The sequence below is a fragment of the Eleutherodactylus coqui genome, unplaced genomic scaffold (genome assembly GCF_035609145.1).
Source record: "Eleutherodactylus coqui strain aEleCoq1 unplaced genomic scaffold, aEleCoq1.hap1 HAP1_SCAFFOLD_24, whole genome shotgun sequence".
NCBI lineage: Eukaryota > Metazoa > Chordata > Amphibia > Anura > Eleutherodactylidae > Eleutherodactylus > Eleutherodactylus coqui.
In genome coordinates this window covers 1,225,495-1,252,725 of record NW_027102295.1, presented here as the reverse complement: position 1 = coordinate 1,252,725, position 27,231 = coordinate 1,225,495, and the positions used below count along the sequence as shown (strand labels likewise).

The 27,231-nt window shown below is 43.0% G+C and overlaps 1 protein-coding gene across 1 annotated transcript; it reads right to left on the bottom strand.

Annotated features, from left to right (window-relative positions):
- Nucleotides 1–1,176: 1,176 nt before the first annotated feature.
- Nucleotides 1,177–27,042, bottom strand: LOC136601688 (gephyrin-like). The gene is made up of 6 exons (XM_066588840.1): nucleotides 26,953–27,042; nucleotides 9,338–9,421; nucleotides 8,080–8,165; nucleotides 6,116–6,219; nucleotides 3,389–3,485; nucleotides 1,177–1,437 (listed from the first exon to the last, which is right to left on the bottom strand). Exons 4-6 carry the CDS (start codon nucleotides 6,158–6,160, stop codon nucleotides 1,304–1,306), a joined length of 276 nt encoding a protein of 91 aa, XP_066444937.1. The 5' UTR covers nucleotides 6,161–6,219; nucleotides 8,080–8,165; nucleotides 9,338–9,421; nucleotides 26,953–27,042; the 3' UTR covers nucleotides 1,177–1,303.
- Between the last annotated feature and the right edge of the window lie 189 nt (nucleotides 27,043–27,231).

The following is a 27,231-nucleotide window of genomic DNA, read 5'->3' as shown; positions in this document are numbered from 1 at the left end:
GGATACATTTTTTTTGGTACAGTACTAAAAACAATAAAATTATAAGTCAAGAGCAGAATCCAAGAATTATGCATATACACTACCACAGAATATGATTGGACCAACCCACATCCTCCTAATAATAAAAGGCGCATCCTCCATAGAAAACAAAACAATGTATCATCTAGATCCTGACTGTATTTTTGTATCTTCAAAACCAGCATACAATGGCATCCATGTGTTTTTTCTAACTATATCGTTGGTCATAGGATTTGGCAACAACAAACTGAATAACTTTACTTCCATCGTTACGAGGAAACTTTATAAAAGTTCGTCAAAAAGTACTCGGCGAAAACAACAGAAAAAGTAAAGCAATAAAAGTAAAAAGAAACTCATCACTGCGGAGATGGAGCAGCGCTGTACATTCTCTACTACACTTTTTTGAAGTCAGGAAACATAGGACAAAAGAAGAACAGATTTTATTTATTTATTTTTTAAATAATGGTCAAGGATTTAATTCATCTTGTTTCAATATCATTACAGAAAATGTTATGGTACAGAGTTCTTCAGTATTTTCTTTGCTTCTTTTTCTCCACATGAATGCTGGTACACTGTAATCTGTACAAGATCAGTTTTTGATTTTTTTTTCTGTACATTTCTTAAATGTATAGGTTAAAAAGGCTGTCAGCACTTAAGGAAGCAATTTTTTTTTCAAAGAAAAGGTATTCAGTTACTGCCCAATAGTACTGAGCGGAGTGATTGCCAGGACGTCTCTCCTCCTTGTTAAGAAGATGGGAGTCTGGATCCAGATGCAACCACTTGGCACATCAACACGTTATACAAGATAAAGAACAAGCAGAGCTCTCTTGTGAAGCGGTTATGAAGCATACTGATAAGGGAAACAGCAGTGTCATCTAAGCTAGTATAAAGTAAGCAGACAGCCTTGGTTAAGAGCTTAAGTATTTGTACTTTAAGGATGAGAGAAACACAACTTTTGCAGGCATCTACTGCTGTCTACTAAAAGCTACTGCTATTAGACCTAGCATTTTAACACACAAAGCAATTGCAATGAAGGAAAAGTTGCCTTGATATAATCAGAATAAGGTTTTATAAGAGTTTTTTTTTTATAAGGTTTTTTTTTGGGGGGGGGGGGATTTTTTTTTCAGTTTTTCTCCTCAAAGTCAGTTTTTGAAATTTAGTTCAAGATGTTGACTACACTGATCAACTTTATCCAAATCATAAAAACTAGCTGTGCCGTTGCATATTACAGGATACAGTCAATGATATGTGGACATGCATCAATGCTTCTCTCTTGCTTTTGTCATCATAGCCTTCCGATGACCATGACATCCACCACCTCTCCCTTGTGAAGTTCCACATACTGCTCTGTCTTTGGAGGTAGCATCAACAGTCCATTGGCACTGCGCATACTCATCAGGCGACTGCTCATCTGATTACCTGCGTGGAGAAGACATAGACGTTAGCACACTCCTCGTAAGACAAGATGACAATGGACATTTCCTATATGGGAGTTCTTGGTGTCTGGATCAGTCGACGTAATGTAAAGACTGGTTCATTAATCAGCTTACTCTACCTAGTGGCTAATGATTAACCTTCTAGTGTGATGGGTTATTCGTCTTTAGGGTCTGGAGGAAGTAGTTGACTATACTAATAGATCACAGACTGAACATGAGTCAACACTGTGACGTAGCAGCAAAAATGAAAAACACAATTCTGTGATGTATTAAGAGAAGCATAGAGTCTAGATCATATGAGGTAATTATCTCCCTCTACTCTTCCTTAGTCAGACCTCAGCTGGAATACTGTGTCCAGTTCTGGGCACCCCAATTTTAAAAAAAATAGACAAACTGGATTAAGTTCAGAGAAGAGCTACCAGGATAGTGAGCGGTCTGCAAACCATGTCCTGTTAGGTACGGTTAAAGCATCTGGGAATGTTTAGCTTGCAAAAGTGAAGGCTGAGAGGAGACTTAATAGCGGTCTACAAATATCTGATGGGTTGTCACAGTGCAGAGAGATCAGCCCTATTCTCATCTGCACAAGGAAAGACTAGAAGCAATGGGATGAAAGTGAAAGGGAGGAGACACAAATTAGATATTCGACAGTCAGGGTGATCAATGGGTGGAACAGGTTACCACGGGAGGTGGTGAGTTCTACTTCAATGGAAGTCTTCAAACAGAGGCTGGACAGACATCTGTCTGGTATGATTTAGTGATCCTGCATTGAGCAAGGAGTTGGACCGGATGACCATGGAGGTCCCTTCCAAATCCACGATTCTATGATATTTATGGGAACTATAAAAAGATTTTCCAAACCTGGCATCCATTTTTTTGGTCCTTAGGAACATAAAGTAAAAACTAAAACAATGTAAGGTACAATATACTGTGTATAATTCAAGTTGACTCCTCTGACTTTCTTGATGTAGGTAGTGGGACCCTTAGTGGTCATCTATTGTGGTGACGGGTTGAGTAATGTCTGTTTGGCAATCAAGGTCAGGTTTCCAGCTAAAGGATTTTCAGATCTCCTGATGATACAATATAGAATAGAGCCAGCGGATTTCCATTTCATCCCAATGTATTTTTACACCATATTATGCACCACGCCTGTTCTTTTTGCAATGTTTTGCCACATCGACTGTTAACGCTTTACCATACAAGCAAGCTATAGGAACCTTTCCTAAAAATGGTTCTTGCCACCATTTGGTCAGTTTTTTTTTTTACTTCTTCCATGACTGATATGATAAATTCTTTTTGCTTTATAGCGAGTCATCCACCAGCATATTTCCATTCAAATCCCTCTTCTTCCTTGCAGGGCTAATAGAAATCAACCTTTACAAGTCTAAAAGGAGCCTAAGGGTGGCTTCACCTGTGCCAACTATTGGCTGAAAAATCGTTCGAACTAGCAATTTTGACTGATAGTTTTTCTGTGCAATAACGCAGGATTCGATTGAGCGAGAAATTGCTCATTGATCATTTTGTTTTGGCTAAGTGTAACAAAGCAACTAGTGAGTTCTCATTGAACAACTGTTTGTTCACAGTAAACGGAGGTTGACAGCTGGAAGAGATCTCCAGCGCGCTTCGCCTCCATTAACTGAACGACTATCGCTCCCGTGTGAAAGTACAGAAGTCTTAGTTGTTGGAATGGCTTTCGAACGCTTACATACCCGAAAGTCATCCTGTGAAAAGCTACCCTAAGAAAAGAAAATGGTGGCTTCCATTACCGGTTATGCAGTTATTTTTTGTTAGAAGCTGTAGGGGTGGGCACCCCGCCATGGCACTTTCTGACTGTGTGATATCTGCTAGTTATATTATCAAGTTGATGGCAATGTTATTAAAATATCCAGTACAACCTAACTGATAGAAGTGTCCAGTTATATGTAGTCAATAGAGACCTGTACTTTGTGCCCAAGGCAGTGGCTCTTGGTGATGCCACGTAAGTATGCAGCGATGGTACTCTGGGCGAGGATCCAACTTTACATCACAAGATAACTGCAAGACAGAAAAGAAAATGTTCTCCTATATTCAGTCATATTCACCTATTTTTCTTGTTGTATTTCAATCATCTGTCCAACTTTAAATACCATCTACGAGAGTGAAGAGCGGCAGCTAGGAGCATCTGAAAAAACAGACACATCTATGTATTACACAGACATGCCACTGATAGCAATGGACAAGTGTAGAAGTTCCCCTTGCTGTCTTTTCCCTCATAGATTCCAGTGGTTTGCTTGGGGTCCAGCAGTTGGACAAACTGGGATTAGCTTATTTTTAATGAGGGTCCCTTCTAACAAAAAGGAATGGTCTAAAGAGGACTTTGTAAATATATAGCATTACTTATCTTGTACTGATCATGACTTACAGTCTGCATTATAATCAAGAGCTGTGCCCATAATTCTGCTGGTCCCCATTGCACTCCTATGATGCAGTGAAACTATTCAGTGCCTGATGTGAAAATCACATTTCCCAAATATGCCAATATATATCCAGACATACATCCAGTAATAAATCATAGGGTATTTTGGCAATGAAACCTGAAGAATTGGGAATGCAGCTCTGGAGAATAATACAGGATGTAACTCCGTACAAGTGGAGCTGGTGTTCTGCTTGCATACCAATTAAATTACTAGTTTCTTCAAGCACAAAAATAAGCCATGGTGAAATTGAGCATTACACACAGCCCATTAAAATGAGTAAGAGGTCTGTGTAATGCAGGGCAGGTCAAGTCCTCCAGATCAGGAGACATTCTTTCTAACTGCTCTCCACTCCTCAGGAGACAGGGACCCTCAATGCCCTCTTCTAATCTAATTTTGGATTCCTATGAGGCTTTTTCTTTCTGTCATTATACAAGAGCGCCACCTGCTGGCTAAAACCAGCACTGCAGTATGTGGTGTACCTAAGAGGCTCTGATGACGGAGCAGCCGACAATATACAGTAAAAATACCCTGTCGGACGTCTTCAGGCTTTAATCAGAATGTCGGAAGCTGTCAGACAGTTGATTGGAAAGGGTTAACTCATAATTCCCTAATAGGGTACACGAAAATGTTTTTTTTTTTTAAAACAGTACAACCCCTTTAACATAACATCCTCCAATTGTTAGCAACATATTGTAGTAGTGAAATTGGGGAACACAAAGACCGTATAGTGTAAAGTTAGGGTGGTTTTATATCTGCAGCCATGGTTCCACTTTTGTGCTCTGTTCGGGGAGCAGGAAAGGGGAATCTCCGCAACCAAATGGCTCATTCTCTGGACAGCACCACAAGCACCAGACAGACCCCATTGATTATAATGAGGTCCGTCTGTTTTCCACTCGGCTGCCTAACTTTAGATGAAAGAAAAAGCTCTGCATGCAGCACTTTTTCTTCCAGTACTTTGAGCCGAATCTGCGACTGAACCTCCGTCTCCGATGTGAAATCGGCCTTAATCACATACACATTTACCTGGAGTTTTTCCTTAAAGCGGTATTCCGGGCGATGGGACATTTTTTCCAGTTTTCACCCATCCAGTGAAAACTGATAGATCAGTGGGATCGTCCGATTGCTGTGCTTGGCTGTTTGCCCCTTTGAAATGAATGAAGCAGACAATAATAGTCGAGCACAGCACTCGGCTATTTCTGTCTGCCCCGTTGAAATGAATGGAGTGGCACTACTCCATTCATTTCAATAGGTCAGACATATAGGCAAACACAGCACAGCACTCGGCTATCTGCCTGCACCGTTGAGAGGAATCAGCCTGTTCTGTGTGACCAGCAGCTCTATTCCCTGCTTCCCTGCAGAAGCGAGACGATGTATGCTGAACTGTGAAATAAGCGGGACGCAGGTCCCCCAGTCTCAGGAACACTGAACACTGGGGGTCCCAGCAGTCATACCCCCACCGTTGAAACATCCCATCGTTGAAAATCCCTCTTAAAGTAAACCTTCAAAATTCTGTCCTTGTACCTAACGAAGTGGAGGGTAAATTACCTGCACTTGTTCTTCTATGCCACGCCTCCCAATCTGCCAGTTTCAGGCCGTGGCTCCACCTGTCCAAGATGGCTACAGCTATTTTCTAACTACCTAATGCACTGCTCTCTGATTGTCCATTGGCAAGTCAGCGAACAGGTATAATGCATCGTTAGTCTAAGACTACCAATACACTGTAGAGATTAGCTAGATTGAAGACTGAATCGGCCATCTTGAATGCCCGAAAAGAGGACCTGGAACTGCAAATTGGAAAGACGGCAGAGAAGAACAACTGCAGATAATATACACACCCACGTTCCTCCTCCGGCTCCATTGCAGAATTTTGTCCAGAAAACTGGAGGGTCACTTTAACATTTACTTATAAAACAAAAACAATATAAGTTTTCAAACAGCGGCAAAGTAATGGAAATTGAGCAGCTATTTTGTGTCTTCATATACAGAGACATTCATGTTGATGTAAAGTCATATAACTGCTTTATATGGTAAATTCTCAAAATAAAGACCCTTTGTACGTGTATAGAGCCGCCTCACTAGACACTTGGACATGAAACACACACTGTTTTAGAGGTGTATAACATTTCCTAATAGGGGTGACTGCAATAAATAGCGATGGAACGGCAGATACGAATTCCGCTCTCCATATAACATGGGCGGTATAAATACCCTGGCTTTGATGATTGTAGGTCTTGGATCCAGGATTCCCTGCATCTTTCTTAGTGCTGGTACGACAAAAAGATTACAGGTAACTACTGCTGACACAGGGTTGCCTAGAGTGAATGGAAGACAAATACCATTAATCAGGAGAAGGCAGGTAGTAAACAACGTAAATTATGTGTAACACGTTCAGGCTTTTACTCCAGAATCCACATTTGATTTTGTAAGATGTAGAAATAGATTTTTCCCTTTAACCTTGTGAATGCACGGTAAGTTCTGATCAATAAGGCCTTTTTCGAGCTGGACCCCTTCAAGACCATAGCGCGACTAGTAAAACCAATGCTTTCCCTTGTATGGGTTAATTTATTAGGCATTACATATGTTGATTGAAAAAACAATCAAAATACTAACGACCACCCGTCTGTCGGTGAGTTACATGCTCCGCCCCTGATCACATGACAGTGACCTCATCAACTAGTTACAGCGAGGTAATGAGGTGCCCCAAGGATGTCTAACCACCACCTAACTAGTTACACCGAGTTAGTGAGGTGCCCCAAGGATGTCTAACAACCACCTAACTAGTTACACCGAGGTAGTGAGGCGCCCCAAGGATGTCTAACAACCACCTGACCAGTTACACCAAGGTAGTGAGGTGCCCCAAGGATGTCTAACCACCACCTAACTAGTTACACCGAGGTAGTGAGGGGCCCCAAGGATGTCTAACCACCACCTAACTAGTTACACCGAGGTAGTGAGGCGCCCCAAGGATGTCTAACAACCAGCTAACTAGTTAGAGCGAGGTAGTGAGGCGCCCTAAGGATGTCTAACAACCACCTATCTAGTTACACCGAGGTAATGAGGTGCCCCAAGGATGTCTAACAACCACCTAACTAGTTACACCGAGGTAGTGAGGCGCCCCAAGGATGTCTAACAACCACCTAACTAGTTACATCCAGGTGGTGAGGCACCCCAAGGATGTCTAACAACCACCTAACTAGTTACATCCAGGTAGTGAGGCACCCCAAGGATGTCTAACAACCACCTAACTAGTTACACCAAGGTAGTGAGGCACCCCAAGGATGTCTAACAACCACCTAACTAGTTACATCCAGGTGGTGAGGCACCCCAAGGATGTCTAACAACCACCTAACTAGTTACACTGAGGAAACACCAACCTCCCAGTAACCATTATTAACCATCTCTGTTCCTCCGGTCATCACAGCCTCATCCTCCGGTTACCCCACAGCCGACAGTCTGCATACAGCGGTCAGTTATCTCGCAGCTGACAGATACCAAGCAGTAGTTACCTCAGAGCTGACAGTGGACAGTTACCTCAGAACAGTCTCCTGCAGCGCTCAGTTACCTCAGCGCAGCGCTCAGTCACCTCAGAGCTCAGTTACCTCAGCGCAGCGCTCAGTCACCTCAGAGCTCAGTCACCTCAGAGCAGCGCCCAGTCACCTCAGAGCTCAGCTACCTCAGCTCAGACATGACACCATTAATAAAACACAATTGTTAAGCAGACATACATTCCCCATCATCACCCTGACTCACCCTTTCTTTACAGCCTAGTAAGGGTTACCACTAACACATTTAAAACTGACCAATCTACCTTAGGGGGCGCTCACCCCAATGTAATTGCATATGGGTATGTGTATATACAAGCCCATATATATATATATACACGTATTGGCTCTATCATGTGCATATATGTGGCAAAAATACAACATGCTGCGTTCTGTTTTGCGCTCATGTATTACACAATTCCGATACGCTAATTTGAGAGGAACTGCGTAAGGCAATGCGATTAATTGCCTGCGAGTTACCACCTTTCATACGGGCATACAGAACACACGTAATACATGGTAATCATATGGCGGCCTAATGGATGGACAATCTCAGACAACGGTCCCTCCTCTAAGTACCTCAGACCCACCAAGCCATAATACACAAAGGGGTGAAGCTGTGTCACTCACCTGTTTCAGCTTGAAGGTTTTTTTAAAATGATATCCTCCAGGTCCAACAAATCTGGTTCTCTTGGACAATGGCGCTTGGACAGTGTCTAGAAAACGAAGCAGAAATGGTAACAATTTCTACCATGATATTGCGGGAAAAGTACAGTTCATCCATCAAGTGTACCACTAGCTTCTTAAGAGCAACAGATCAAAGTATGAATAGCTTTTTTCCCCTAATTCAGCATAGAGCTGAAAAAAAATTCTAGAAAATTAAGCATTAGTTTATGATTCAGTTTAGTGATCGGGTTTACAAACTACTCAGCAATGTCTACTAAGTGGAAGGATAAAACCACTTCCACAGGCCGGTACTGGAATATAACATTGGCTAGGAGGACTTGTTTTTTTAGTTGTAAATGGGTATTTCCAGAACGGACCGACCACCTATCCACAGAACAGTTGATAAAGTCTGATCAGCAGCGCGAATCTCACCACTGGGACACCCACCGATCCCAAAAACGCCAATCCCGTGTCCCTCTCTGCTGCTCACTTCAAACCCCGCAGTGAGGAGCAGCTTGACTAGTGTGGCGGCTGAGCATGTACAATGCCAGTCCATTACATTCTGTGGTCCTGCTTAAGTGCTTGTCCTGAGCTTTCTCCGGCAGCCCGATTGAAAGGAATTGAGCAGAAGCAAACAGTCATCCGCACCTTCATTCATGCACCAGGAGAGGCGGATACGGCGACCCTGTTCTTGGCATCAGTGCTGGTTTCGGTGGCGAGACCCTCACCAATCAGACTTTCGGCACCTATTTTGTGGATAGGTGCCAAGACAATCCTGAGATTAGTGCTTTATAGCAACCCTCTGGTTTCAGGACCAAACTTCTACCCTGGACTGAAGGAGGGTATATTACTTGCAGTTGTTCTTCTCTGCCATCTATCCGATTCACGAATTCCAGGTCACATTTTTCAGGCGCCCAAGATGGCTGTTGCAGTTTTCTAACTATCTAATGTATACTGTGCACTGCTCTCTGATTGACCAGTGTTGCTCATGTGATCAGTGCTGGCCAATCAGAGAGCAGGTATAGCAGGTTATATCAGCCACCTTAGACAACCAAAAACAGTACCCAGAACCAATGGATCAGAGGGACGGCAGAGAACAACTGCAGGTTATATACCCCCTTCTCCCTCCGACCCGGTAACAGATCTTTGTGAAGTATTCTACTTCACTAGACTTTAATTGGCTTCCATTTAGCACTGCACTTTAATATTATACATGTATTACCGGTTACAGGACTGTTTTCTCTCTGGGTTTCTCTTGGCTTTGAGATGGTTCTATTCATGATCTGCAGGATTTCTTTTTATGCAACTAGAAATAAAACAAGAGCATTTGAGAGGGAAGATTAAATATGTAAGACGGGTCTGACAGATGCATAATTAGCCCAACAACATTTAGAGAATATACAATCTATACTCCTTTCCCTTACAGAATATATTAAATGAGTTTCCCCACCGATAACACACATGGTATACAAAAATAATACTCAATATACACAAGCAAGGAGAAGATCTGCCAAGGCTGGATACTACCGGCAAGGAGCGCCCGCTGCGGCTCGGCCCCCTCACTTGAGTGTTGCGTCAAACTTCTAAGTAGATTTCTTTCTGTAGCGCAGCAGCGGTTCAGAATAAAACAAGACACATGCCAAATGGGCATCTCTGTCCTGGGTTCATGCTGCCCGTGGGTTTGGGTGGCATGAACCTAGTGACAGCTTCCTTTTAAGGATTAAAGATTACCGTATTTTCCGGACTATAAGGCGCACCGGATTATAAGGCGCACTTTCTATGAGCGCCTTATAAGCAATCCTGTTTCATATATAAGGCGCACCGGATTATAAGGCGCAGCACATTACCGTTAAATAAACCATTGCTCAGACTGCAAGTCAAAATTTATTACACTTTTTAACAATAACTTGCAACTGGTTCAGCTGTAATTGCAAATCAAAACGTTTACCGTACTTTTTCAGTTCATTCCTCCACCAGAAATCCATCAAATCCGTCATCTTCAGTGTCGGAGTTGAACAGTTGGGCGATTTCGGCATCAAGCATGGGGTCCTCCTCTTCATTATCCGAGTCGGTCTCGTTGCTGCTGCTAGGCTCTTCAGTGGTGATTCCAGCCTTCCTGAAAGCTCGGATGACACTGGAGACTGATACATTCTTCCAGGCATCCACGATCCACTGGCACATAGTGGCATAACTCGCACGGCGTTGCCTCCCTGTGTTGGTGAATGTGTGGTCACCTTCTGTCATCCAATGCTCCCATGCAGCTCGCAATTTAACTTTAAATGACCTGTTGATGCTGATATCTAGCGGCTGGAGCTCTTTGGTTAATCCACCAGGGATGACAGCAAGCTCCGAATTAGTTTTCTTCACTTGGGCTTTGACAGTATCGGTCACGTGGGCGCGCATCGAGTCACAGACCAATAGGGATGGGAATTTGTGAAAAAAGCCACCCGGTCTCTTGACGTAGACCTCCCTCAGCCACTCACTCATCTTCTCCTCATCCATCCAGCCCTTTGGGTTAGCCTTAATGATGACACCAGCAGGAAAATTTTCTTTAGGCAAAGTCTTCCTCTTGAAAATTACCATGGGTGGTAGTTTCTGGCCATTAGCCTGACAAGCGAGAACTACAGTGAAAGATGACTTCTCATTTCCTGTGGTACGTATAGATATCGTACTGGTCCCTGTTTTCTCAACAGTACGGTTTACGGGGATATCGAAAGTGAGGGGAACCTCATCCATGTTAATAATGTGTTCTGGCTGGATATTTTTTTCATTTATCTTGGTTATGCAGTAGGTACGAAAAATGGCCAGCTTCTCTTCATAATCCTTTGGTAATTGCTGGCACACAGTAGTTCTGGTGCGAATGGAGAGATGACGCCTTTTCATGAAACGAAAGCACCATGAAGGACCTCCTCGAAAGTCCTTGATCTCCATGTCACGTGCTAAAGCAGTGGCTTTGAGTCGAATAGAGACAGTGGAGACGCTTCTACCTGCGTTTCTCTGTTCCATAACCCACTGTTCTATTTTGTCCTCCAACTGTGGCCACCTTGCTTTGTTTCCTCGGAAACTCATTTTGGTCTTCCTTACTTGGCGGAGGACATCTTCTTGTTTTCTCCACTTACGCACCATGGATTCATTAATGTTGAATTCTCTTGCAGCTGCCCTATTTCCATGTTCTACTGCATAACTTATAGCTTTAAGCTTGAAACCTGCATCATAAGCATGTCTCTTAACAGGAGGCATTTTTTGGGGTAGTGGGTATAGTTAACGCTAAAGCACAGATATGCAAGTCGTGCGCTAGATGGGCACTCTGCATAGACAGCCCTGGGGCCTTTCAGGAGGTCCCCGGCTGCCTAGCAACCGCACAGCGTCCCGCGATCTCATCGTGGGACGCTGTACGGGCCCCCTGAACGTCGGGTGCCGGCTGTTTCTTACAGCGGGCACCCGGCGGCAGCAGTTCTGATGAGCCGCGCCGCTCGTTAGAACTGTTAACACTTTAAATACCGCTGTCAGAGCGGTATTTAAAGTGTTAACAGTTCTGACAAGCGGCGCGGCTCGTCGGAACTGCTGCCGCCGGGTGCCCGCTGTAAGAACAGCCGGCACCCGACGTTGTATGGAGCGGGATCCACCCGCGATCCCGCTCCATACTACTACTTGTTTGACTTGCGAACGGGGGGGGGGGGGGGGAGGAGCATGGTGTGTGCTGTGGTATGCCGCCCACGATAGAGGTAAAGGATCCTGTATGAACCGGGTTCATATATAAGGCGCACCGGATTATAAGGCGCACTTTCTATTTCTGAGAAATTCTCAGCATTTTATGTGCGCCTTATAGTCCGGAAAATACGGTACATACCGTACTGATTTCTCATTTTTATACAGCTCTATGCACACACTTGCTTCGGAACGGAAGACATAAGCATCAATTACAGGAGATTGTAAAATTGTGTGTATATAATAGAATATGAGAAACATCTATTTACAGTGAGCCGCTGAACAGAAAGGTGACAGCTGGCCTGAAAGCACATTTATAGTCATGTATCTACTAGTAAACCGTATCCTGTAGTGAAAATGTCAGCACTGACTCTGAGAAGAGACATTTACACAGAACTGAAGGGGTTAAATAAGCATAGACTATAGATGCGAGATGTGAGACAGGTAGGTGGGAGGCGGTAGGTGTGAGATGGGTAGACGAGAGACACCCATTAACAGACCCCAGCCGATCAACTATTGATATCCCGAGGAAAGATCTTCAATAGTATTTCCCTGGAAAACCCCTGTAAGTCCTCCTGCCCGCGGCCGGGTCGGAATCCGACTGCGAAATCTCACAGCGGAATCAGACCTGGTGACCCCCAGAGACTCTATACTCGCCTATCCGGATCCGCTACGAGTGTTTCGGCTGGGGCAGGGCGTAACGCGCCAGCGCTGGGCTCTAACACGGATTCCTGCGATACTACTGCGAAAGTGCTGACGGCCGGTCAGCTTCCATTGACTGCAATGGAAACTGTCTGTGCGTTTTTCTGCACTAAATAGAACCTGCTGCGACTCACCCCCGCAAACGGAAAATCACAGTTAATTTCCGCCAGTGGGCAGGGAAGAATCTTTTAACATTGCATGTCAATGGACGGACATTGCTGCGGATTTCGCGGCGGGCGTCTGACTGCGAATTCCGCAGCAAAAGTCCGTCCATGGGCATTGGGCCTAAGAGAAGAGATTATTACTTTTTATAGACAAGGAAAGGGATACAGAAAGATAACGAGGCGCTGAACGCCCCTAGAGACACAGCTGGAAGCCAGACGCTGCCCTACTAAGTACTAATGCTCCATTCTAAATTAGTTCAAACAAAAGAAATTGCGCCGTAATCCTTGCGTGTAAATGCGCAGCCATCGTGCGCTATTAGTTTACTTTTCGTTTCAACCAGCATAATAATCATTGCTGTTTGCTTACTTCTCGCTGCGACTAACCCCCCCGCTCCGTGCTTCTCACAGAATGTGATGATCTGCCTGTCTAAACGTTCTGCACGAGCGCGAACAACCAGCGGTGACGTCACATGTTCGCGCAGATCGTTTAGCCGACAGTTGTTTCATGTAAATGGGGCATGAGGTTATATGTACACAGGCAAGTGTGATAACTCAGACCTATATCGCACTCGTAAACCGCAGATTTACAGGCTTCTGCAATGCGCTTCCCCTTTAAAAACGTGCGATTTGCATCGCTGAACGTGTTTGTCACTCATGAAAACAATTGCTCATGCCTTCAATAGTTAAAATGGAAAAACACATCAAACTCATGAGAACTGCATTTGCAGATGAGTGTAATGCAGTATTTTTGTCTCCTCTACAGAATACTGGGTGATCCTTGCAGACAAAATCACCCAAAAATAAGACAAACTGTGATTTTTCACTTTCACTGTATTGGTACGAGCGAAACATTGCTGGATGAGAGCGAATCCACTGAAAATAATTGGTTCTTTAAACACGCAGGTTCTGTGCGCGGCGCAACAACACAGAACCCCCGGATTATTACCGCTGGTGTAAATACAGCCTAAGGGCTTACTCAGACGACCGTATATTGGCCAGGTATTCACGCCCGGCCAATATACGGTGTCCCTCTCTGCAGGGGGAGGAGGCTGGAAGAGATGGGAGTAGTGCACTGAGCTCCCACGCCCTCTCCACCCCTCGGCACTATTTGCAAAGGGAGGGGCGAGGCAGGGCAGAGCTAGGTCTGGAAACTTAGCTCTGTCCCCGCCCCGCCCTGCCCCCTCTCATGAATACCTATCCGATATACGGTCGTCTGAATAAGCCCTGAAGACGCTCGTCATGAAGGGGCTGAATACTTCTCAGACTGCAGGAGGTTTTAAAAGTGGCATTCTATCTTCAACTTGGAGAAACCACTTTTATATCAGTTGTGTAGATTTATTTAAATTGCTTTTATTTGATTGAGTTTTACAAACAGCCGTAAGTTCTTAAATCTGACAAGCCTAATTTGCAGGGGGGGGGATAATTTTGATTGTAACTTTAGTTATGCCCTATCCTATGAGTAACTTTATATTACTGGAATACCTCTTTAAGCACTTACAGAACTCCAGTGTTGTGACCTCATCGTAACCAAGACATCTGCCATAAGTGGTATGACATCACTCTCTCTGCCACCTGAACAACAGCACTGACTCTGAAGAGGTGGAGGCACATCTGAGACCAGAGGAAATGATACATCGCTTCTTCATCCAACAATACAGTAAGTAGATGGGAACTGGGTTATAGAGTCCGCATGGAGGGGGAGGAGGTGCACTGTGCTGTAGCGTTACATGAAATGCAGTATCATATATAAAATATAGATTTATTAATATATTTTACTTGAACTCAAAACTACCAATTACCTGATAGTTTTATTCTTTATGGAAAATAGGCGTCATAATAGCAATCCTATATAGATAGTAAATGTACATGCTGTCTCATGACATAGAGGTATTTCCTTATAAATTGTTTATGTTGCCATAGTAACGTCAGGAGACGACCACCAATAGGATTGCTGGTCATCAAATTGAAAGTTGTCAGTTGTGTGCAGTCAGTTATTGGTGGGTGATGTTCTTCTCTCCATTCAGTACTAGTAGACATGTGATGGAGATCTATACTGGAAGCTCGAGTAGAAGATCTATAGTTGTCCTGTGTTTGGGGCTCATTCACACGGGCGTAAGGGCATTTCAGCCACAGAAATACGCAGCATTTTGTGTGACTGGAATGCACTGATGCCCGCTTATTTTGCCGGCTTTGGCATGTATTTGCCACATGTTTGCGCACACAAATGTTGAGTGGATTGATTTCAATAGGCTCTTGCGGTGCACAAATGACACCAGGAAAGGTCATGTTGCAGATTTTTCACGCGATCGCAGATTGCATGAAATTGAGATCAATGGGTTCTATTTACTGAGGATTATGCATGCAAAATTTGTGTGGGTTTTATGTTGTGCGAATACGCCCAGGTGAACGAGCACTTATTCCCTATGGAGGGCATTTGCTGCCCGCAGGCTCCTCACTTGTAAGTCCTATTTTGGGTCTTTATCTCTGAGGATATAGAGGTCTTCTCTTGCTTTCTATGGTTACGTGTCAATGTGGCCTCTCGTATAGATATATCACAGCAATCACAGCCTATCAGTCACAAATATCAAATTATTTTGTTGATATAGAGCTGAAAGCAAGTGATGCCAAGAGAACATGACCGAAGCCAAAGGACAAGATGAGTTCATAATAGGGATCAATGGGAAGCCAGGTAAGTATAATAATGTGAAAAACACAGAAATACACAAATCATAAAAACACATTACATTAAAAAGATCCCCACATAATATAAGTCCCTGAAAGCATAATACAAAGCATATATTTATTATATAGCAGCCTGCTAGTATAAGCAGCAGCTAAATAGTTAAAATGAATTAGGGGACATATGTATTAAGTCTCCTAGACTGGGCAAGATATAGCACCCTGCTAGTATAAGCAGCAGCTAAATACTTCATCTGAATAAGGGGACACATGTATTAAGTATCCTAGCCTGGGCAAGATATACAACCCTGCTAGTATAAGCAGCAGCTAAACAGTTAAAATGAATAAGGGGACATATGTATTAAGTCTCCTAGACTGGGCAAGATATAGCACCCTGCTAGTATAAGCAGCAGCTAAATAGTTAAAATGAATAAGGGGACACATGTATTAAGTCTCCTAGCCTGGGCAAGATATAGCACCCTGCTAGCATAAGCAGCAGCTAAATAGTTAACGTGTTTAATATTATATGCTTGTATGTGCAATGTTTTTCTATGTACCCCCACACCTCGTTCTCATGAGGCACCCATGCGAGAGATCCGCAAATCAAGCCACCCATAGGGATGCATTAGCACTACAAAATAACTAAAACCATGTGGATGTCAATTTTTCCTGGCATGCAAATCGTACATGCAGGAAAAAAAAAAATCACAGCATGCTCCATTTTTCTGTGGATCCAGCACTGACGGCTTCCATTGAAGCTGACACTGTGGATGTGCAGCAGATCCGCGGGAAAACAGGAGATTTAAATGTTAAAAAAAAAGCACAGCGCACCCGCAGTGCAGAAGAAAGAAGATCTGGCCGTGGACAGAAAAGACCCACACTGGCTTCGGACAAGTAAGAAAATGTTTTTTAGGCCTCATGGCTTTGGGCACGGGTGGAAACCACTGCGGGATTCCACACTTTGAAACCGTGCGTGTCCGTGGACATGAGGCATTATCACATACATGTCTGCTAGTAGTTTCATTCTTTTTGTGTCTTTGAAATCACACGTCTGAATAGTAGCACGTCTGTAACCTACACCTTAAGGCGTAAACATATGTTAATCATTAGCATTACAACCTGTTTTGAATACTCATTTGTTCTGCTTGTATATACTGTCTGCATGTATATAATGGTGTATATATATTCTGCAATGTCCACATATGTAATTTATATTCATGTTGGTAATATCATATGCAATGTACATAACATATTCTTGTATATAGTGTTTGTGTATGTATTATTAATATTGCAATGTCTGTACATATTATAAATGTCCACATGTTTTAGATATATTTATACACAATCTACACATAATGTGCACACAGTGTTTATACGTATAATATTTGTACTTTACTTTTTGGTGTTATGCCTGTTTATTTTTATATAAAGTTTGGATATACTGATGTCCATGTATATAATATATAACAAAAGTATCTCTCCCATGGGTTAGGCTGCCTTCACATCTGAAGACTGTGAGTATATATAAGTGTAACTGTATCTATACATGCATATACATCCGTGTACTATTAATTCTGTAATATATATGTGATATGTTTCTATATCCTGGTAATGTTTCCGTGCATTAGCACATCAATATCTGTATATATGATTGATGCCCACGCATGTATTTATGTTATATCCTTAGGGAGCCAGAAGACTGAGTATATAAAAGTGTATATGTACCTATATATGCATATACATCTGTGTACTATTATTTCTGTCATATAATATATGTATAGAGTATAATGGTAACAAAAGCATCTCTCCCATGAGTTAGGCTGCCTTCACATCTGAAGACTGTGAGTATCTATATATGCATACACATCCATGTACTAATAATTCTGTAATACATATGTGATATGTTTCTATATCCTGTTAATGTTTCTGTGTATTGCATTAGCACATCAATATCTGTATATATGATTGGTGCCCACAAATGTATTCATGTTATATATTTAATGTATATATTGTTTGCATTGGTAATGTGTATATTTATGCCTGTATGGATATTATATGAATATGTGTATATGTGATGCTCTTCAATGTAATTAATGTTATGTTAATGTCATTGTATATATGTACACAGTATATATAATAAAGTATAATGTATTGTTAATTGCTTGAGATAATAGTAGTATCTTCAGTATAAGCTTCTTATTGTATCCTGTTAATGTTTATGTGACTGTATTATGTGATAAGTTCTGACCCTGATGTGACTGACCGTACAGAAGAAGCAGAATACAGGACAAGCTGCAATGGACAAAGCCTTCCAATTACACTCAGTATTGTCACTAAATAAGCAGAGCAGGATGTAAATGACATTTCTCTTCCCATCAGGCCCTCCAGGGCCCCTTATGGAGATGGGTCCCTATACTGACACTGTATATGTAGAACAGGAGATCTCCAGTGTAATTGGTCGGCTTTATAGGGATTCTCTGGTTATATGTAAGTAGCATTTATATAGCAGATACATAACTGATCACTACATGCGCTCTGACCTTCTTATATCATCACTGTGACCCTACAGAATCCTGAGCGCTGATCTCTGGTTCTGCCCTGCAGGGGGCGCACAGTGTAAAGATGCTCCTGATCATAGATGAGGATAACAGGTTAGAGCTCTAGTGACGGGTTATCTAGCAGCTAGTTATATATTCCCGGGGAATGCTTTACCATAGCAGTGTGATACTTTACCTGTATAGTCACTCACATCAGTATTATCTGTCCATGTGTTATTATATAAGGTAGCATACAGCAAGGCTCCTGCTGGAATGAAGCACATAATGTAGAATAAAAGCCACCTAGAAGTGTATAGATACAATGTGTGCAGTGTAACAACTGCAAACTAGATCAGTTATTAGAAGGTTCTGCATCATATTGATGCATATAGAGGACAATGTGATTCTGTGCTCTGACAGAGGATGACATGAGCCACATGGAGAAGTGACACATGCCACATCTGAGTATCTCCTCTTCTACAAATCTAGTCTTAGTGTAGGGACCCATCTGAATGAGGTCGCCGTGACGGGGCAGATGGGCTCGCACAATTGGAATAAAATGTGCGCCAAGAACCTCACATTTATACCTCTAGTTAGTAATATGTAAACTGTGTGGGAAAGAGTTTATCATTGGGATCTCTGCTCATATCAGTAGTATTAACTCAAATGGAAACTTTGCCAGGAAATCCCAGCAGCTCACGATAGGTAGACGAGAGCGCGAGATAGATAGATAGATAGATAGAATCATATATAGGCTATAGATTTAGTAATAAACATACAGCCAGTCTGCTCCTTGTAATATATGTAATGACGGTACACGTGATCCAAGATCATCCTACACAACCCAAGTGCAGACACGCTCCAATAATGCCAAGTGTTGGTTCACACTTCTGTTTACAATAGAAAACCGTGACACAAGAGCTCGACTATCTCTAGCCGTCCCATTGACGTGAATGCGACAATGCTGCAGTACTCAGTAGGGCTGCCAGGAATAGTACGATGCTCTGAGTAATGCTGCCTTATTACGATATCCATCAAAAAATGGTTCAAATGAGCGAAAGTGAAGATAATTGTTGGGTTTAAACAAAAGCCAATAACAGAATGAGATTCAGCAGGACTAACAGTCATTGTGAGCTCGTTCACTTATCATTGTGTTTAATCATCCCGCTCAGTTCCAGCGCAGATCCAACATGAAATGTCTGCAAGAGCCAAGCAGAACCCATATTATAGTCAATGGGGTTCATTCGGTCATTGAACCATTTGTCCAGAGGATTCCCTTTTTCAGCTTGCATAAACAGAGAAGGAAAATGGAATCCCCAATGCAAATGTGACTGTAGACTAAGAAGATGAATGCCGCCCTCAAATATGACCCCTGTTTATTAATCTGTCAGTGAGGAATCTCAGCCTCAGGTGAAGCTTCTGTCCAGCCTTGGACCATTCTCAAACTTCGAGAAGTAAATCTACATAAAGTGAATGTAGACCCCGCTGGGATCACACAAGTTTAGGCAAACATATACCTTCTCTTTTAGGGTTCTTCATGTGATTACATACAATAGTTTGACCATGGAGATTTACTATAAGTAGAGCGAATACAAATCATGTCCTGCCCGATTTTTGTTTCCTTGCAGGTAACAGTGTGAAATGATAACGGTCTGTTCCTTATCTAACCAGTGAAATAATTTGGCCGTGATCCGACCGACGGTAGAATGAGGTTGTCCAGAAAAGTTCTGCATTCCCTTGCCAGCACCGTGACCAGAGCCCTCAGTGACAAGAACAGTATCGCAATGAGTGGAACTGACTCTTCAGCGCCCCCATACACACATCCTGAATAACTGTGCCCCCCCCCCCCCGTCTGTATATTCTGTACATAACATTCTAAAGACCTGAGACAATGTATTTGATATCTCATTACATGACTTGTCATTCATTTCTTCTATCAGTCCTGCTTTGTTGTTGGGTTCTTCTCTCTTGTGTGGAAGGATTCATATTTGTGTCCAGTATATAGGCCTTCATTGTAAATTCACAAATGAAGTACACTCTATACACAACCGCTCCTCTTTAGTATTGCAGGATGATGTAACTAATGCATTCCATGCATCAGAATGTGCGCTATAACCATTAACCCCATACCACTGCAGGGCATATAGTTACATCCTGGAGGTTCAAGGTGTGTAATGGAGGGTGATCACGGGTCGATCCCGCTCTATACCATGCAGGTGTCAGCTATTTTTTACAGCCGATACCCGCCCACAATAGCCTTGAGAAGCAGTGCTGCTCATCGGGGTTTGTTAACCCTTCAAACGCTGCCATCAATTCTGACGTCCAATGCTATTATACACAGGCTGGACCGCACTGTCTACTGCCACAGTGTGTAACAAACAATGACTATTTCCCCATGCGTACCTTTCCGGTGGTAGGTCCTGGAAGTAGGTTAGGCCTACTAGTTCAAAGCAATCTTCAAGCACCCCTACATCGCCATCGCGTTAAAGCCGAACTATCTGAGTCTCACTTGGATTTGGACTTGAATGAGGAACAGGTCTCTAAACTCTCCTCTCTGGTTGGTAGCCTAATACTTGCAGTGAAAGTGAACCTTCACCTGAAGGGTCTGACACATACTTCATCTGAGAAAACCTTTACCTTCAGACGCCCAAAGGTCTTCCCTTCCCATACAGAATTTGAGGACCTTTTAGCTAGGGAATGAAACCTTCCCAGCAAACACTTCACCAAACAAAAGCATTTAGATATCTTGTATCATTTCGTCTTTACCAGTAGTGCCTATGGCTGATGCCTCGTTCTTTAGGGAGGCAGGAGCCAAAAATTTTGAATCCCTAGCCAAAGTTTCCTTTGGGGCAGAGGGTTCGGCACTACAACCTGTTTTTGTCTTTACCTGGTTCGATAGGGCCACCAGCGAATCTGCCAAGCAACTACATTGCAGCAGTCTTTTGTCTCTTTGCCAGAAGAATTAGACATTGTGCAGGAGATAGGCTAGGCAGGAAAATTTATCTGCGAAGCGGATACAGCAAGATTATTGGCCCGCACCGCAGCAGTGTCGGGAACCTCCCTCTGGACTTTATGGCTCAAGTTCTGGGCCGCAGATTGAATTGCTTAGGCTTGAATCTTTTAACTTTAAAGTTAGATTTAAACTAGGCCAAATAAATGATTTGCCTCAGAGGTTGAAAAAAATCCTCCTGTGGTGGAGTATGAGTCTCACAAATAATCGGGAGAGGTTGATAGCAGGAGATGCAGAGTCTATGCATAGATTTCCTTATCGTGTCGGGACCACTAGATGACAGACTGGACATCTACAACACAAAGGCTAAAATTGGTGCCATATATCCTCCTACCTGAAATCCAAGGTAGAGTAGAGAAACACCAGGGCTGCTTAGCACACTAACCCAAACAGTGAAAAAATATCAAGATCAGATTTTTTTTCAAATTTAATTTTTTATTGAACATTTTGAAGCTGTAGAATTAAAGATGCTTAACGCTTTCCAACCCACTGTCTGACATCTGAAGACATTCTGATTGAAGCCTGTACAGCTTCGATGTCAGAAGATGTCCGGCAGGGTATTCTTACTGTATATTACTGGCCGCTCTGTTGTCGGGGGGCCTCTCCAGCATGTCACACATCGCAGTACTGGCTCTAGCCAGCAGATGGCGCCATTGTAAAATCTTAGACAAAAGTAATAATGTAAACTGTGTGGCGTGTCCGAAGACAAGGGTAATTACAGAGGCTGCTGGGGATGGGCACATGGGGCATTTAAACATGAGGTATCCCTCCTCCTCCCATGCTTTTTTGGGGGGTATTTCTTGACCTCAGCGGCAGGGATGGGGTGTAGAAAGTGGTGGTCTGTGAGGCTTTGTAATCTTGGTGAGGTGCGGCGGTCTCACACAGAAGGCGCTGAACAAGCTGCTCCTGGAACTGCAGGAAGGTGAGAGTTGCCAGGGCTTCTTGTAAATTACGTATTACTGGTAGCGGTCTGAATAACGCCAGGCTCACACGGCTGTATGTAGAATCCGCTTGTGAAGGCCCGCAGCGGATCCCAGCTGTGTGCCTGGCTGTGGCGCTACATATGGCCGTGTAATGTACTGCGCATAACTGCATACTTACACAGGCAGCCATGTGTAATACACCATTTTTTGTTTGTATTTCCTGCGCTGTCGCTTAGGAATGACACGGGTACCCGCAGCCCGTACATAATATAACTGCGTATGAGTTGTGGGTTTATACGTGACCATGGAGCACAATGGACTCTATGTCACGGATATCCGTGATAAAATAGAACATGCAGCGTTCTGTTTTCTGCGAGTGGATTACGTAATTCCGACCCTCTAGTCTGTGGAGAATTGCGTAATCCATTGATTTGATTCATCCGCGTATTACCGCAAATCAGACGCATGTGGAGTCGGAAATTTCTATCCAGTCGTATAAGACTGGCCTGAGGTAGATCGCTTCCTTTTTTATCAGGTGACCGGGGACCGCTCAACGAGGCCCCTGGTCACTGCTCCAGGCTCTCGATGACCTTTGATTGCCGGGAGCAAGGAGATTTTAAATTTCCCGGGCTCCCTGGCTCTAGCGAATGTGTCTGGCATTTTGCTGGCGGTCGCATGCGCAGAAGCCAGGAAGGTCCATGGAGAAGGATTACGTTGGGGTTCAAATATGCGGGCCTCCGGTAAAAAGTTTCATTTTCTCTCACCGATCGCATTGGTGAGGGAAGATGAAACTTCAACTTTTTAAAATATTTTTATGTGATCGCCATTATCCATTGACCAGGGACCATTTACTGCACTCCCTCCATGTAATCGTCCTTCATACGTAATGTCTGACTAATTAAACCCATAAACTATACACCCCTGACATTGGCAATTAGAACAACCATCACAATGCTATCAATTGAATACCTAAAAATTCCAACCGAGTACATGGCCATGGGATTTTTTCCGTTCGCCAGCAGCACCCCCAAAATCCTCCATCCTGACCACATGCCCTCTAAAACTTGTGCACCCCTCATTACCCTGATGCCCCATAAACAACAATCATCTAAGTAGTGTATTACACCAACATCCGGAGATTCCTTCCTCCCACCTACTCTAAAAATAAGGATAGTCCTAAATAATAGTAGGATGCCTTAGATCCCATCGGTAACGCCAAACCGGAAACCAAAGGATTAAAACCCCAACCAATAAGAAGTTATCCGAATACTGCATCACATGACCGAAGTGCCATATCAAAGCCAATGTAGTCACATGATGCATATCTTAATGCCAGCAGCTCAGGAGCGCCTCAGCATTCAGAGAAGACTGCTTGGGGTAAGATAGATGATAAATCACTGAGAGGAGATAGACTCCTTCTGTGGTATCACCCTTAAAGGGGACAACCTCAAATTGAAAAAAGGGGGGTATCAAAATGACCGGCAACTCTGCCCTCATCTATGTGATTAGCAATTTAACTACCTCAGGATCATAAACAGCTGAAATTAACTTATTAACCCCTTCACAGCCGGGTCCCTTTAACTCATGCACATATAAGCCGTACCGGGATCCTTCTTTATTGAGCCGGGCCTACTTTCAATATGAGAGGCTCACTGGAGTCTTGCCCTATTGCAGGAAACTGTATTTCCTGGATGCAAGGAATTTGTACTGATTTCTGACTAAAACAACCATAAATGGATGAGAGCGGCACAATATGAGCCCTCATGGCAGTACCCACAGCTCTCCATTACCTCGATCCCATAAATGTAAACACACATCCAGGTAGTGAGGCGCCCCAAGGATGTCTAACAGCCACCTAACTAGTCACACCGAGGTAGTGAGGCGCCCCAAGGATGTCTAACAACCACCTAACTAGTTACACCGAGGTAGTGAGGCGCCCCAAGGATGTCTATAAACCACCTAACTAGTTACACCGAGGTAGTGAGGCGCCCCAAGGATGTCTAACAACCACCTCACTAGTTACACCGAGGTAGTGAGGGGCCCCAAGGATGTCTAACCACCACCTAACTAGTTACACCGAGGTAGTGAGGCGCCCCAAGGATGTCTAACAACCACCTCACTAGTTACACCGAGGTAGTGAGGCGCCCCAAGGATGTCTAACAACCACCTAACTAGTTACACTGAGGAAACACCAGCGTCCCGGTAACCATTAATAACCATCTCTGTTCCTCCGGTCATCACAGCCTCATCCTCCAGTTACCCCACAGCCGACAGTCTGCATACAGTGGTTACCTCACAGCTGACTGCCTGCATACAGTGGCCAGTTATCTCACAGCTGACAGATACCAAGCAGTGGTTACCTCACAGCTGACTGCCTGCATACAGTGGTCAGTTATCTCGCACCCCCTTTATTTCAGGGGCATTGTGGAGTGCTGCTGTCAAATAAGGTATTTATTACGCCACTCCATACCCCTTCCCCTCTACGGTGCTGATGCTGCTCCCACTGAACACAGGCGAAGCCATCCCATGATGTCACAGCTGGGGGCATTGCAAGGAGCCCAGTGGTGAAGCCGCTTGAAGCTGAAAAGGAGGCATAGCACAGCAGAGACAGGAGCCAAGCCAATCAGCAGCTGTAGGTGTTCCCTATACCTTCCACAGCACAATCCCTGGTCTACACCCATTTTCGTGGTGGAGACAAGATACACCAGTACCCAAGAATCTAACTACTATAGTACTGCCCACTAAGTACAGGAATATAACTACTATAATACTGTCCCCTATGTACAAGAATATAACTGTTACAGTACTGCCCCGTATGTACAAGAATGCAACTACTATAATACTGTCTCATGTACAAGAATATAAGTACTAGAATACGGACTACTATGTACAAAGATTTTATTACTAGAATACTGCCCCCTATATAAAGTAATATAACTACTAGAATACTGTCTGTTACATACAAGAATATAACTAATATAATACTGCCCCCTATGTACAAGAATATAACTACTAAAATATAACTACGTAGAAGAATATAACTACTATAGAACTGCCCCTTATGTACAAAAATATAACTACTTTACTAATGTCTCCTATGTACAAGAATATTACTACTAGAATACTGTTCCCCCCCTGTGTACAAGAATATAACTACTAGAATACTGTCCCCTATGTACAAGAATATAACTACTAGAATACTGTCTCCTAAGTACAAGAATATAACTACTAGAATACTGTCTGTTACATACAAGAATATAACTAATATAATACTGCCCGCTATGTACAAGAATATAACTACTACTATACTTTCACCTATTAGCAGGAATATATTTACTAGTATACTGTCTCTTATGCACAAGACTATAACTACTAGGATACTGTCTCCTATGTACAAGAATATAACTACTATAATACTGTCTCCTATGTACAAGAATATAACTACTAGAATATTGTCCCCTATGTAGAAGAATGCAGCTACTAGAATATGGTCTACTATGTACAAAGATATAATTACTAGAACACTGCCATCTATGTACAGGAATATAACTACTATAATGCTGTCTCCTATGTAAAAGAATATAACTACAAGAATATTGTCTCCTATATACAATAATATAACTACTAGAATACTGTCTCCTATATATAATAATATAACTACTAGAATACTGTCTCCTATATACAAGAGTATAATTGCTATAGTAACAGGAAAATAACTGCTTGGATGATAATAATCATCGACTTGGCCTAAGAAGTTAAACGTACGGTATGCATTTTTTTTTTTTGCCACAGATAACTAACTATATCGCTATATATGCATCTATATATAGATAGATAATATATATATGTATATACACATATACACAGTCATTTAGCTGACATGTGGCTAAGCCGTATTGGACCGCAGTGCGAGATATGGGCAGCTGGTCCTTGAAGCTCCACCACAGATCGAGGGCGAGGCTGATCCAGGGCAGCAACAGTAAGTACTGGATGATAAGAGGCAGCGGATGCCAACAGAAGGCCAGGATATTGAATTTGGGAACTCCTCTCAGAGATGTTTCTCCATGTCGGTGGTTAACGCCCCACCTCTTCCCGATATTACAGTAATTTATTTACTAAATCACACAGTCATTAACTATCAATTGAAAACCCCAAACAACTGCGCAGCGGTTACGTTTTTTTAACCAGAATGTGTAAACCCAGCTTGAAACCTCATATATTTAATGGACATAATACGGACAACCTACAACACCATTGATTTGCATTGGTGTATTCATGTGTGCGGTGTTTTTCAGCATGTCTTATTTTATTCCATATTTACACACCAAAATTGCACATTCAAATCTATAGATGCATAAAAAAAACTATCCTACGGCTGTCAAATGCATATTCACTGCATTTATGCCAGAAGACCGTGTGAAGAAGAGCGGACATCAGTTGGGCCTTTTTTTTGCACAAGTGAAAAAAAGCACAAATTACACACAGACCAAAATAGCATGCGCCCGTATGAATGAGCCCTAAAGCTGAGATCTCACTGTGGGGAGTTTTTAACTTATGAGATGCAAGGAAAAAAACACTGAAAACCCAGAAATAAAACATACTGTTTTATAACATACATGCATTGTACAAGCTTAACCAGTGATAATCAGTCCTTGCACTATCATCATTTACATTCATATATATATATATATATATTGTAATGGAGCGACATGGGCCCTTTAATTTAGCTCTTGTGAGACAAGACATAACAGTTATCCTCTGTGTAGTGCAGTGAAGTGGGCGGAGCTTGAAGTGGGCGGAGCTTCCAGAAGAAAAAGTGGCAGTTGGTCAGTCAGACGCCATCTTGAAGCCAGATGAGAACTGTTGCTGCTGCTGACAAGAAGCTAACCCTACTGGATTGGATTTTGCCAGGAACAGCTGGAGAAGCCAGAAGAGGAGAAATGGTGACAGTGGCAGATGAAGAAGAAAGAAGAGGCAACAGAAAGTCATAGTCCAAGGAGATCTATCCTGTAGCAAAGACCAGGCAGACAAAGAGCGCAGCGGAGACCCAACTAGGGGCCCAATACGTTGGATTGGAGGACAGAAGGAACAGACATTAAGGACTGGATTATTACCTGATAGGACCAGTGATCTGCAGCTGTCCGCGGGGAAGCCAGTGCCGGCCGCAGCGTCAGCCTCAAGGAGCGCCAGCGAGGGGGTCACCTGGAGCCGTAAGCAACCAAGTCACACAAAGATTAGCAGTCATTTAATTCACAGTTTAATGTTATAGATTTTGTCTTGCATTTTGGGTGGACTTGCCGCAGATTTCACACTTTGGATTCAAAAAGGTGAAATCTGCAGCACATAGTTAACCTGCTGCGGATATAAAGTCCACAGCGTATCCCTCGGGGAGA